We start from the raw sequence: 14,018 nt of genomic DNA on the forward strand, positions 1-14,018 counted from the left end.
ACCCAAACCATATGCAAAATGATGCTGCAGAATGTTAATTGTTGAGGATACTTTACTTGATATATAATGTTGTTAAAACTGACTCAAAATTGCAGCTGTTATTCAAATTTGCGCTTTTCAATACAAACCATGCATGGTGCCGTTCATTTTGAAACTCACTGAAGCCTAACGAGGAAAGCGGGAGTTGGTGTTTCTCGGGAGGCAAAAGAGCACAGTGACGGAAAAAGTGCAGGCTGGTGGGAGGTTCGGACAGTCAGGTATTGATCTGCCTCAGCCAGAGACTTGCAGAGAACATCCCACACATTCTAGAGGGACCAGAGCATTTTATCCCTCGCTCAGAGTAATTGAGATGTTTGTGACCACCGGAGAGTCTGTGTGAACTGCACCACCCCACAGTGGCAGTTCAATGGACTATTCGTCGTCTAGGAGACTGATCGTGACTCCATATGAGAACCTTTATGTCTGTCTGGCTGCGAGATGAAGGATGCACTGAGAGAGTTATTATGGTTCATATGCTCCTCCTCTAGTAAATGACCGAATCTGACTTGCAAATAAGGCACAGATGTGGTACAATACATTACCTTAATCCAGTAAAGAACCTTGATTTTTCAGGTATGTAGGATTAAGGAAAAAAAAAAAACCATTCCTGTTTAGTTATTGAATCTCTGAACAGTTTCTCATGTTCAGAAGCCAAGAAAGGCCAAACTTACATATATTTGGTTTATCCCGTATTAAATTAACTATAAAATAATAATAGATAATCTCAAGCTAACATCCCTTTATCTCAAGATAACACAATAATTATCATGTTATCTTGAGACAATCTCAAAATAACGATAAGAAAACAAAGCTCCATCATCCATTATCTCAAGAAAACAAAGCTCTGTTGTCTGTTATAAATGGATAAAAAAATATTTGTGAGTTTGGCCTTTCTCAGCTTCCATACTCATGTGATTCATAGCAGTATAAAATATTCAGTGAATTTATCACAGAATATTTTAGCCTTAGTTTATTTGCACAGTAGTTATAGTCATTAAGACAGTGAAGTTAGTATTAATAAGAATAATAAATCAAGAAAGACGTTTGAACATTTTAAATGTGCAAGAGAAGTAATACATACCCAGCAGATAAAAGATTTTTTTTTAAATGTGTTTTAAAACTTATTAAAGAAGATGTAACACAAAAGTTGCACTTATTGAATTCCAGAGATGAGAAATCCTCTAAATTTCTTAAAAAATATATCCATATATCACCCACCCACCTCGTGCCTTTGAATATAAAAAGTCTTTGAAACATACACAGTGATATGATTTGCCTCCATTTGAAGGAGCTTATCAATAAACATCACATACAGTACCTAAAGAACACACAGTGAGACACATGGTGGTTTAGTATGTGGTGTTAGTGTTTGTGTGCCTCACCTCGTCACAGTGGAGTGGAGGACACTTCAGCCGGCACAGTTTTTTACCGTTCACACAGCGGCATGATGTGCAGCCCTCCTCCCACTCTGATCCTGCCTGGCTCACACACACACACACACACACACACACACACACACACACACACACACACACACACACACACAGAGTATTTATATTCCCTTTCCAGAGTCTGGAAAATGATTATGCCTCAACAACCCCTAAATGTTTCCTTCATGCACATTCACATCACTGTCTCTGTCAGAGCAGGTTTTGATAAAGTAAACTTGGTCACAGCTCAGGATCGATTTCCTCAGTGAAGCCACATAGCTCTGGCTGTTAATGCAGTGACTACAACAGCACAGAATAAACACTACATTACACACACACACACATATATATATACATACATACATATATATATATATATATATATATATATATATATATATATATATATATATGCGTCTGTTTGTGTGTTAGCTATGGGAATCATTAACAGTGCTTTTACCCATACAAAAGCACCCACTAGGGAGTGCCTTTGTTGTTCACACTAAACCATTTGGCATAATAATCATGAGGTGGTTGATTAGAAAACCATAGAGGGTCCTTATATGGACATTAGTCATCTCCAGCCAACAGAGAGAGAGAGAAAGAAACAGAGTAGATGGGCAGACAAAATTAAAGGGAGAGAGAAGAAGACTGAGAGAGAGTGGGGGATAAAGAGAAAAGGGATAGAGAGACTTAAAAATCCTGTAAAGAAAGCAGAGACCTGGCGAGTGATACAGCAGAGGGATGAGAGGAGAAAGAAAGAAACAAGGAGCAAATGAAAGAGAAAGAGACAGGCCTGAAGAAGGAAGATCAAAGGGGTGGAGGGGTATGACCTCTTGTCAGTGTATGATTAATTCTTATAATCCTATAATATCCCCTCCTTCATAAATAATTCCTGGCAGGCTTGCCCAGTTGCGGTTCGTGTGCTGGCTTTCTACGGCACTTCCTTCATAATTGATGAGGCTGAGGGCTGGAGAGGCACTGTGGTGTAATGTGGCCCACGGGGCATGTCACTCATCTTCTAATAGGCCATTCTTTATGAGTAAATAACACAATGGGAGTGAATGGGAGGGAACATAAACACCAGGCTAATGCTAAGGTTCAGACACATGCCACAATGAGGCAGGCACAGTGGGTACAAGCTGCCAAGTGAGCTGGGCAGGAGATGTCTGTTAACTTGGGTGTAAGTGTGTGTGTGTGCGTGTGTGTGTGTGTACCTCTCGTAGGATGCCCTGGTCATGGCAGGGGCAGAGGGCGGGGATTACACAAACACCCTCCGTGTTTCGATAGAGACCCTCCTGACACACGCAGCCCTCGGCGGAGTGACTGCAGTTGACAGGAGAGGAGGAGTAAATGTCCTGGCAGCTCCTCTCACACAGCCGGACCTCCCCTGACACGCTCCTCCTCCAGCGCTCCCCGTCAGGACAGGCTGCAGAGGAGGAGGTGCGAGACAGGAGTGAGATGAATGGGCAACAAAAGTGTCAGGGAAGAGAGGAGAAGATGGGGAGAGGAGGAAAGATGAAACAAGATGGTGGGACAGAGAGGGGAAATTGAAAAAAATGGAGATAATTTAATGATGGATTGGTGGGGGCAAGGGAGTAGGGGGAGTCAAAAGGGGGAGTGGACAGAAAACAAGGGCGTTAGAAGGTATAGTATTAATCATCATGACACTTCAATTATTTTTTTCTCTTGCTGTGACATGCATATTACATTCAACATTTAAAAAGGCTTTTATAACCATAGTAATAACATGTACTACCACCTGACCGTCGGCTAAACCCCTCCCCTGAACAGTGATTGTCCAATCATAGCTCAGTAAACATAAACAGAATTTTAAATGCAGAACTTTTTGCATAATTTGTAATTTGTCATACTGGTACTTTTAGTTCAGTAAAGGACCTGAATTACATCTTCCTACACCTGCTCTTGTTAATATTCTTACTTGTGATGATGAAAAAAAACATGCCCTCTCTCCCCTCTTCTCACTCACCACAGTCAGGGGCCATGCAGGTCGTAGTGCGGTGGTCAGGACCCTCACATGGGGCCCCTCCATACTGGCTAGGCTGCAGGACAATTCTGGTGGAGCTCTGTTGCCCCGTACCACAGCTGGCTGAGCACGGACTCCACTGGGACCAGCTGGACCACACACAGTCCACTGCAGGAGGAGCAGAGAGGATGGCAAAAGAATACAAACCAGCTCTTTCAGGTCAGAGGTACTTTTACCTTCATTTACCTGCAGCTTTTAAGCAGCATATGGACAGAAAACTGTCACCTGAACACATTCGCTCAGCTCCTTCAGGAAATGAAAATTACAATCACAGCAACAATGCATCAGTTTATATCAAAGCCAAGTGAAACATCCACTAGGAGTGATCCTGAAATTGGCAGTGCAGCAACTGTACAACACTGTACCAGAGGAAACACTGTAACTTTTAGAGAGGTCTTAAAGATTAGACTAGAGTAAAGCCAAACAAAATGCTTGTTTATATTATTCCTCCTCTTTGATGTTGGCAGTGTATGCAAAGGGGTTAAAGCTAAATTTCAGTATCTGTCAACCTGGGTCTTATTCTCACCTTTCTATTCAATATGATTATTGGTTACGGCAACATTTAAGTCACCAACTGAGCCTCCTCCAGCTTCCCTGAACAGAAATAACCAAAACCTCTCAGGTTGACTTACCTGCTGTATCCACTGATGTGTGGTGGTTTCTATTGTGCTACTGGGAGAATGTGGCTCATTTTTGATTTCACTCATGTGCATGCTCGAGAGGGCGTAGCAGATGTGAGAAGATGGTTCAGGTCTAATTTTCCGGCACTAAAAATAAAGTACATGCTGTGTTTCTAACGATAAAGGGAGACTGAATGTTCCACAGCTGCTCCACTGTTCACTACATCAACCACAGAGATTGACAGGAGACTACTTCCTGTGTTCGCTCTCAGTTGGACTCAGACGTGATTGAGGTGATTTTTGTCAAAAATGAGAATTTTGGTTTAATTAAATTTGAATTATTTCATTAATTATCTACAATTAATTATTTCTAGTGTCTTTTACTATGGGTTGTTTTTTATTTAGTTTACACTGATCACTGTTGTTACAAGTCCAGACTGTTTTCTTATCACTAATTGGTACATGAGCTGCTGTCACAACCCGTTGTATCTTTTCAAAACCTGATGAAGCAATGAGCAGAACACATTGTTCTAATCAGTGTGAATGAAAGATACTTGATCTGGCTGAGTAAAAACATTTTTTCTTTTCATAAAACACTCCAATCCACATTGGTCTCGACAGAGTCTGCATTTCACAAATATCCACTATGGAGGTGTTGAGAAAAATCTTATCATGATCAGTGATTATAGTGGACAAAAACATAAAAATAACACCCTGGTTGACAAATGTCTGAATATCCTTTTAAGCAGTTCAGCACTGCTCTGTGACATTTTCAGTTCCAGAGGAGGAAGGAGGCAGAAGGATAAAAGGCACTGCTGATCAAATGATGACAGATAAAACACCCAGGTCAAATCACAGAGATATATAAGTCTCTTATGATGATGTGAGGGGTTGCTCTTCATGACACTTCAGTCCCCTCTATCATTCAGCTCTTACTCCTCCTGCATGTTTAAGTTGTTACCACATGTTTGTGAAACTAAATCCCAGTGATGGCCTTTGCAGGCTGTGATCGATGTGGCCGTCACTCAGTTATTTGAGCCAACTGCTGCTGCAGCTGTCACTGATTAGAGATAAGTTGACATAGCCCTGACAGTTCAACCAAAGATTATTGTTGCTGGTGCTTCCATCGCTAAAGTAGAGAGGCCACTATAAAGTGAAAGAAATGCAGCTGTGGCCGAGCATCACTCACCGTCACACAGCTCTGAGGTGCAGTTGAACGCTCCACCTTGGCACACGCTGGAGAAAGTCAGAGAAAAAGTCAAGTGAGTGAACCCGGATGATGCTACATTATTATATTACTGAAGACTGAGACACCAAAGTAATCATCATGTCACAGCACTGAGCCGATCAGACTATATTAAATGAGTCTCACAGCGCTGAGGAAGATGAAATGACTTACGGCATGTCTGCTGCATGTCAGACTATCTGTTACAGTAGATATCATGGTACCAACCCGGATCGTTGTTGATGCTTAGTTTGACTGAGACAATGAAATTCAACTCTGCTGCTGCTTCACAACACTTTCAAACATTAACTCTGAGGTGATTTGAGGAGCATTTTTAATTTCAAAATATCAATGTCACATTAATTTGTGATATGGTTCATCATAAATAAGTCAGACCAGGATCAACCTGACTGTGGCACTGCTTGATGTCATGTTTCTTAAAGTTAACACCACAGATCCCATAAACGCCCGTGCACATTGTTTCAAAGACAGGTTGAACTTCTATGCTTTGTTTGAAGGTTTTCACGTTTTCTCAGTAAAACTGAATGAAAACGGTTGTTTACACAGGAGTTTAATTTGTTCTACCTTCTCCTAAGAGATTTGCTGTTAAACTCATTTTGTGCAACAGAGTAAAAACAAAGGCTTTTTGCTAAATCCTGTTCTCTCTGGGTAGCAAAGCTGAAAATAATGTGGCATTGTTACCAAAGCACAAAACATTTTCGAGAGGAGGCTGAGGCAGATGGGTTTACAAAGTGTCTGACTTTAAGGCTGCACTTTGACTCCCATCTACTAAATAGGCAAGCATTTTTTTTAACCATTTAAACCATTTTAACCATTTTAACCCCTTGAACAGCAGTCGGCGAGTAAGTTCGGACATTTTTTTCCTAATCCATTAGCTGCAGGCCAGAACACAACCAAAGGCTAATTTAAGAGCTTGATTGATTAAAAAAATGCACTTGAATTTCCTTTATTACTGTTCACATGTGTGGCACTGTGGTCCACAGTCACACATAAGTTTAACTGATTAACTTTACTGGTTTTATTTTTTCATACCACACATCACATGTCGGTTATTTCTGTGAGGGAAGTAACAGAACCTTTGGAATGTCGGTTAAAACTTTTCAGAATAAAATCTCTCAACAGCTCAATATAAAGCATAGCTGCAAAAATGTTTTATTTTGTGGGCAAAATCAGTAAAGAGGAAGTGAATGTGTGGGTAACTGTTGCTGCCATGATGGAGATCTATTTTAGCACCAGCCTCTGTCCAACTGACAGTGCAGCCTGTGGCCTGATTCTTAAATTTTTGTGTCTGTCATTCACTCGCAACACAGATAAAAGTGTAACAAGCTTTCTTTGGGTGAGAGCTGATTCTCTATTTGGATATTATAGCTAAATGTGGGACTGTCAGCCTGATGTTGTCAAAAAAAAAAGAACATCTGATTACAAGAATAATCAGGCGGGCCAGATATTATTGCTAGTGGGACAGTTTTGGCCCACAGGCCACCAGTTGCCAACCGTTGGTGTAGAGAAACTTAACCAAGTAGTGTTATGTTTTTCACTGACTGAGAGAATTAGAAACCGAGCATATTAGAATTAGTCTTACAGTATCATGTCATTGTAAAGTAATCTTTGTATATTATACATGCTGCATCTTTCATTCAGAAAATTAAGCTATAAGAGATAAATGATTGTGCAGCATAAAGAGGGACAGATATAGGAAATTGAAAAATACAGTCACATACAGCACAGTATGTATGCACAGTGCTCAAATAAAGAGAAACAAACAGGATATATTATCAGAATTTCTTTCATAATAAAATGTGTTGTGAGCTGTTTATGTGGCACACAATATGCGGCATGGAGCAGTGTGAAGAGATCAAAATCCAAACGAATCAATACAGGAGGTAATGCTCTCACTGCAAGGCAGGCAATGCATCATAATACACAGCTAAAACAATTAATCATAAGGTAAATTATTGTCTATTTCATGTCGACATTTAATCTACTTTCAATAATAGAATCGGGTGCCTGGGAGGACAGTGAGATTGATGAAGAAGCACAGCCACTGTTCAAATGTGCCACAATGTTCTTTACAAGGGATGAATGAATATACACATTAATATGCAAGAGAGGAAAAAACGTCTGAGGAAACAAAAAACTCCTCACTCACACTTAATGTCTCAATAAAAGAAATTTAAATTAATGCAGTAGTCTCTCAGTGAGAGTCAAGTTCAAGTTCACTGACCACACTCACTCTGCAAGCACTCTGTTTATTAAAAGATACTTTTTTCTTTTTTTGTACTCTTTTTTGTCTGAGTTTTATTTCAATCTCTCTTCACCTCTGCTCCCTTCCTTTCAACATGCCCTTTCAATACTATTTGCACCTTCTCTTGAGAGGCAAAGGATTTTTTCCAGACAAAACTCACATGCTCACAAGCTGCATGAACCTTATCAAATCCAGCAGAACGCATGGTCAACCATGCTTATCATATCCCGTCCTGTTCTTTGAGCTCTCCACTCTTAAATGCGTAAAGGATTAGAGGCAAGCTCTGAGAATCAGTTACTGTGCTTCAATCCCGAGGCTGTATATTCTGAAGTCTGCATAAAGCATTTCCTTATACAACAGGCTGCTCCCAATGCAGCCTTGTGATACCTGCATCTGGAGGACACAAGCAGTGTCCTGCAGTACTCTACAGTCCACTGTGTGACGGTCAGTTGTTTATTGTCGCCTCAACTCATTAAGTAGAAAAACTCATGTGGCTTGTGGCTATTTACACTCAGCTGGTCTCTGATCAGCTCCATTTAAAGGAAGCATGGTCAGACACTTCACAAATTGATCAGGGTCATTATAGGTCCGTGTGAAGCTAGACTCTCATATTGGGAGGTGGTGAAGGTTTGGCCTGGTTTTAAGGACCCTCCCTCAGAAAGCAAATCCACCATCCAGCGTCTGAGTTACAACAGTCAAAGCTACTTCAGCAGACCAGATCCAGATCCTGGAGGTGAAGGACAGTGTGGCTGCTCACAGCATGACTGTTGGTTGAATGCACAGTATGTAACCTCTGCTGCTCAATCATAACAGTAACAAAAGACGGCGTTTATGTTTTATAACATCAAATCAGTGAATGAATGGATGGAACTGTGTGCGGTGTATTACCATGTGTTGCAGAGGTGCTGAACAGCTGTTCCAGGTGGCAGCAGAGCTTCTGTGATCTCAGCACTGATGTTCAGGCTCTGGTAATCAGTCGGCAGCGAGAGCGCTGAACAAGGACAGTCAGCGTGGGACACACATGAGCCTCTGTACAACACCTATGAGGAACACAGTGAAACTGTTAAGAATCAGAGCTGCTATCTAACCATACACACACACACACACACACACGAACAAACAGATGCACAGACCTGTCCAGGAGGGCAGGTACACCCCGGGGTGCAGGGTCCAAGTAAACACTGAGTGTGTGGCCACAGGTCCTCACAGGTATACGGACAGGAACCTGAACAGTCACTGAACATCTGCCCACTGGGACACTCTGCAACATACATACACAAATAATCATCCAATGAATTACATCATGTCTCATATGTATTTCAGGACACAGACATGAGTGTGTTTTTTTTCCTCTGTGCATATTTTACAGTCTGTGTCTGCAGAACAGATTAGCCCAGACACATCTGAGGTCACAGCTTTGACTGCAAATCACGAAAATACACTCAATGAAAATACCATCCATTCAGAATCTTATCAGATGCTTGGCAACAGCTTCATTTAACCATTATTCAGGAATATGTTGCTCTGTGAACAGATAATATGAAAATGTGCTAATTTTACAACTTCCAATGGTGTGTGTTTGTGTGTGTGTGTGTGTTACCAGGCAGGCAGCTGTTGGTGTTACAGACAGTGTGCTGTTCAAGTGGTCCAACACAGGACATCCCACCAGGCTCTGGCTCTCTGAGGACCGTCTTGTTACGCATCGACAACCCACCACCACATGTGGCGCTGCACTCACTCCAGGGTGACCACTCGCTCAACAAACAGCCCACTGGAGGAGGAGGGGGGGGGGGCAAAGATGGAGGATTTACAGGTGATTAAAAATAAATAAATAAAAAACTTTGGAAAGTTAAATGTAAACTTTTAAGAGTTTAAGTCTAAGTTGCTGTGTCAAAATAAATAATGAGATGCATTTTTCTCAGACCTGGACACGATGGCAGGTCACAGCTCTCTGTCTGCATGGTGGCAGCACAGGATGGGCCGCCCTCTTTGTCCTGGCAGAGGCGTGTCCTTGTCCTCTGACCACGCCCACAGGAAGTTGAGCAGGCGCTCCATGGGCTCCAGGGCTCATACACTGGGCAGGGAAGCTTGGTGCAGACCAGAGTGCCATTCTCACACACACTGCAGGTAGGGGGTAGGTGAAGGGGTGAGATAAAAACTTGATCTCATGCTTAGAGGAGAAGTGAGGTGTCTGACTTGTAGATAGTATAACCGAGCTGAACACACCTGAACAGACCATTAAATCTTTTAAACTTTTTTCTAAGAGCTCAGATTATTGTAATTTTCACCTTTCATTTTCGAAAAATTTAAATTCCCACAAAGTTGTTCTCACCAGATGTTACAGTCCACGGTAAGCTCCTCTTCAGGGGTGAACTCCAGCGTCCCATTGCCTGATGGGATACCACAGCGACACTCTGTCACAGGCACGCAGTGACCGTCCTGCAACAGCTGTCCCTTCGGACAGCGGCAGCCTGAGACACAAGAAAGACGGAAAATAAGAGAACTAGAAGAATAGAGAAACAGATATCATGTCTTTTATTTAGAAGAATCTGCTGTTTGTGTGAAGGCCCAAAGATCACCTGCGTGACAGGATCCTTGCAGACACTGAACATGCTCCCATAAGTCCGTGCAGCTGCGAGGGCATTGATTGGCACAGTTCTCTTGGTAGGTCCGTCCCCTATCCTCACAGCGCTCACCTTGGAAACAAGAAACCTTTTTTTCCACTCTTCATAATAAGCTACGTTCATTGCACGTGCTGCAAAGCTTGTTCTATATTTTCTGGCATTTTTGCCATTATCTGATAAATACTGGAGAGATTGGGCAGCAGTGTAGCTCTGTGCAAATTTACATGACCCACAAATTACTGATGAGATTCTAATCCCCTTACCTTTGACTTTTTGAGTTGCCGTGCACATATTTATGTCGACCTGAGTTTAAAATAAAGGATCGTTGTACCTGGGCAGAGTCCTGTGTTGCAGCTCTGGCTCTGGGTCTGTTGGCTCTTACAGTTGGGTCCCAGAGGAGAGGCTAGGGGCCGTCTGTAGCGCTGCCTGACTCCACCGCTGCATGGCTCTGCACACGCCGTCCAGGCACTCCACACACTCCACTGACACAGATCTGGAGGAGAGTGATTATCATCATAACCAGCCTCAACTTTGTTCTCATCCTAATTATAATGATTGTAATTATCATGATGACTGCTGTAATAGCTGTAATTGTTGGGATTCTCATCATCATCATCAATAACGAAGTGTGTTTACTGTTTATCGACATATGTACAAGCTTGTTTGAGCTGATGAGATTTCTGATTTATACGTTAGAGATGAAGAGATTATTCTCTTTATTCAGAGTAAATAAAACCTCTGTTCATCCTCCTTCAGCTGCTCAATGATCTGGATCCACTATGATGAAGTACAAGACTTCAAATATTTGACATGCAAATCAAACCTGAGGTCCACTGGGCATGGTAGTAATTCTGAGCCATTCCCATTCATATCCAAAGGGGAAGGGCTGAGAAGAAAGGAGGGCCGACAGGACTGAGTTCAGGATGAATCGCTCTTTGCACACTTGGCACCAAAACCAATCGACTTCATATGTCCTCACAGAAACACAGACATTTAACTCTTCCTTTCTTCAAACCCCCTTTTCCATTCTCTTTCCTTCAGGGAGTAATGAGAATGGGGCAGCAGGGATGCACAATAACATTTTTCACTGTGGATACTGATTGCAAGCTCTTAAACTGTCTGCTGATGGTTACTATTAATCTACATGGGCAGCAGTGGTTTGACACACAATAAATATCCACACAAAATCCAACGGGAGCCAAGTACCACACTTTTTAGATTTTAATTAGAGATTCTACACTGTCAGTCATTCTTTTCTGTTCATAATGCATCAAATCGACCATGGATGAGCCAAAATTCACTCGAACTGAACAAAGATAAAAACTTGTTATTGGTGCCAAAGAAGAACGACTGAAAATCAGTGCTGTAATGTTAAAGATAAGAACCAAGCAGGAAATCTTGGTGTAGCCATCAACTTCGATATTAACATTCATATTAAACAAATCACAAAACCAGCCTACTATCATTATAAAAGATATGGGAAGAATTAAAGAATCAATGTCTCAGAAAGACTGAGAAAAATGAGGTCCAGGTTTCTCTGAAAAGCTGCTGAAATCCTTCCTGACACCAAGAATATGAATCACATCAGTCCAGTTCTCAGACGACTGAACCTTCCTCCTCTGTGTCAAAGCACTAACTTTAAAATACTACCACTGGTTTATAAAGCACTGAATGATTTAGGACCAAATTACCCCACCTCTCAGATGGTCTGGAGCAGTTTCACTCATTGTTCCCAGACTAAACAATGACTAAGCAAAACTAAGGAAAGATAAGCAGCATTCAGCTTTTAGGCAGTGCTGTTTTTCAGTATAAGGCTTAAGAATTGTTTTTTTTTGCCTGTTATTTTAATTGTATTAAATTTGAAGGTATGTATTCATATCTGTCACTGTACTCCTGTTTATGATGCTACACAAATGACTTGAATTTTATCCTACTCATATTTCAAAACAAAATGATCTCCCTCTCTTCTCCAGAGAGAGCCATGCTAGAGTCGTTCCACAGTGACGATCACAGTCACTCTGACCCAATCTGCAATTCATGTTTTTCTAAGATGCCATGCTTGTCTAGCTCTGACTAGTTCACTGGGTTGTCTGCATGAAATCTTTCATTGGGAGCAAAGTGTCATATTGTTGCAATAAGCTGAGGGGAACTCGGATGGAGCCAAACTGCTCCATTCATTATTTTCTCTCACTGTGAAGTCAAAGAAGGAACTGGAGCTTGACAAAGGCAGACTGAGGAACTGCCTGCATTCCTGGGTAACGAGTGAACCTCTCACTGTCCTCTTGGATAAACACCATTACCTCTGCAGATGTTAGCATCTGGGCAGAGCCTCTCCTCCTCCAGCGGTCCTGGACATTGGTTCTGCTCCTCCTCTGGAGAGACCGGAAGACCAGAATCAAGGTCCAGACAGGCCCGGAAACGCCTCTGGATTGACACCATTTTAGTGCCACTGATAACCCCTGCTTGGAGAGTGCTGTGCTGCAGGGAGGAGGAGGGAACACAGGGAGAGCAGGGAGTCCACTCTGACCACTCGCTGATGATGACTGAAAGGAGAGACAGAGGCAGGGTAACGCGATGATGGAGTTATTCAAGAAGGAGCTCTTTTCATTACTCTCATTACTCTGCTTTCTTACCTTCACACTCTCTCATGTCACACTGCAAAGTCCCATCATGGCAAAGACTGGAGGACAGAACAGCCAAGAAACAAACATTCAAGGTCCCATATTATAAAGTAGGTTTAGGTTCAATATAAATACAGTGAAAGTATCAAAGCCTCAGTCCACAGAGAAATGCACACAGCCTGTATTCAGAAACTGAGCCTTAAAACCAGCCATCAGGACTTCTGTAATTTTGTGATATCACCGCTCTCTGCAACCGCAACATGGCCCGCCCAGACCCACTGTGTAACCTTTTTTAATTGTTTCAACTTTATTAACAACACAACACTGATGCACTGAGCATCATTCCATCGCTGAGCTATCAAACTACAAGACATGTCAGGCAGCCAACATATCATAACAGCAGTATTTTCTGAAATACCAGAACAAATCAGTCCCAATTTGACTGTCTGTTTGGCTCATTTCAGCACTGACTGATCATCGGTCTACAATAGCAGGCTACAATCTGTTACCTGTGGTGGGCCTGGCTGAGTCTCACTGAGAAAACAGTCAGCCAATCAGAAGAGAGGCTTAGAGACCAACACAAAACATCCTGTTCTTACTAGTGTGAGAGAGGAGATATATAAGTATACTGAAACAGTTTTTGGTACTTAAATCCACAAATATATCTTCTTATGGAAATGAAACTATCAAATAAAACGCCAGAGAAGTGTAAAATAGGCTTTTAACGACATACCAAAATGAGTCATTGATCTGGGACAATAAGAAATAAAAGAGATAAGTTGAGAAAAAGCGAATAGTGGTTAAAAACTGAACCTGCACAGAACGATGATGCTGGTGTAGCCATAGTAAAAGTCCCTTATATTGCATTTATCCTACATTCATACGGTGCTTAGCACAGTTGCTAATAATTTCTGTGTATAAAACGCCCCAGTGCAAGAGGACTGGTACAGACAGCATTAGACCACTCATTTATTTTTAATAGCTTGGGTCTAACCAGGTGCTGCAGCCTATGGTGACCATGGCTCCCTGAGGGACAGTAACAGGTGTGGGTGGTTGTCCTGGAGCTTGGTGCTGCAGGTGGATGCAGCCACATGACTCTGGAGGAACACAGGTACCATTCTGCTGCAGCAGGCCCTGCAGGGGAAG

At 42.0% G+C, this 14,018-nt stretch overlaps 1 protein-coding gene across 1 annotated transcript in view; it reads right to left on the minus strand.

The window, feature by feature from the left end:
* Positions 1-14,018, minus strand: part of sspo (SCO-spondin) — a 74,553-nt gene that overhangs the window by 9,968 nt on the left and 50,567 nt on the right. The window contains exons 97-110 of the mRNA XM_071485922.1: positions 13,867-14,006; positions 12,885-12,931; positions 12,552-12,794; positions 10,583-10,744; positions 10,207-10,323; positions 9,960-10,098; positions 9,552-9,748; positions 9,228-9,398; positions 8,761-8,888; positions 8,516-8,667; positions 5,326-5,372; positions 3,460-3,624; positions 2,687-2,898; positions 1,422-1,517 (exon numbers count right to left, since the gene is read on the minus strand). Coding sequence (XP_071342023.1) covers positions 1,422-1,517; positions 2,687-2,898; positions 3,460-3,624; positions 5,326-5,372; positions 8,516-8,667; positions 8,761-8,888; positions 9,228-9,398; positions 9,552-9,748; positions 9,960-10,098; positions 10,207-10,323; positions 10,583-10,744; positions 12,552-12,794; positions 12,885-12,931; positions 13,867-14,006 — 2,016 coding nt within the window. The remainder of the gene's footprint in view (positions 1-1,421; positions 1,518-2,686; positions 2,899-3,459; positions 3,625-5,325; positions 5,373-8,515; positions 8,668-8,760; positions 8,889-9,227; positions 9,399-9,551; positions 9,749-9,959; positions 10,099-10,206; positions 10,324-10,582; positions 10,745-12,551; positions 12,795-12,884; positions 12,932-13,866; positions 14,007-14,018) is intronic.

Source organism: Trachinotus anak, unplaced genomic scaffold (assembly GCF_046630095.1).
Source record: "Trachinotus anak isolate AG129_WGS33_773 ecotype Australia unplaced genomic scaffold, CSIRO_AGI_Tana_v1 ptg000009l, whole genome shotgun sequence".
Taxonomy (NCBI): domain Eukaryota; kingdom Metazoa; phylum Chordata; class Actinopteri; order Carangiformes; family Carangidae; genus Trachinotus; species Trachinotus anak.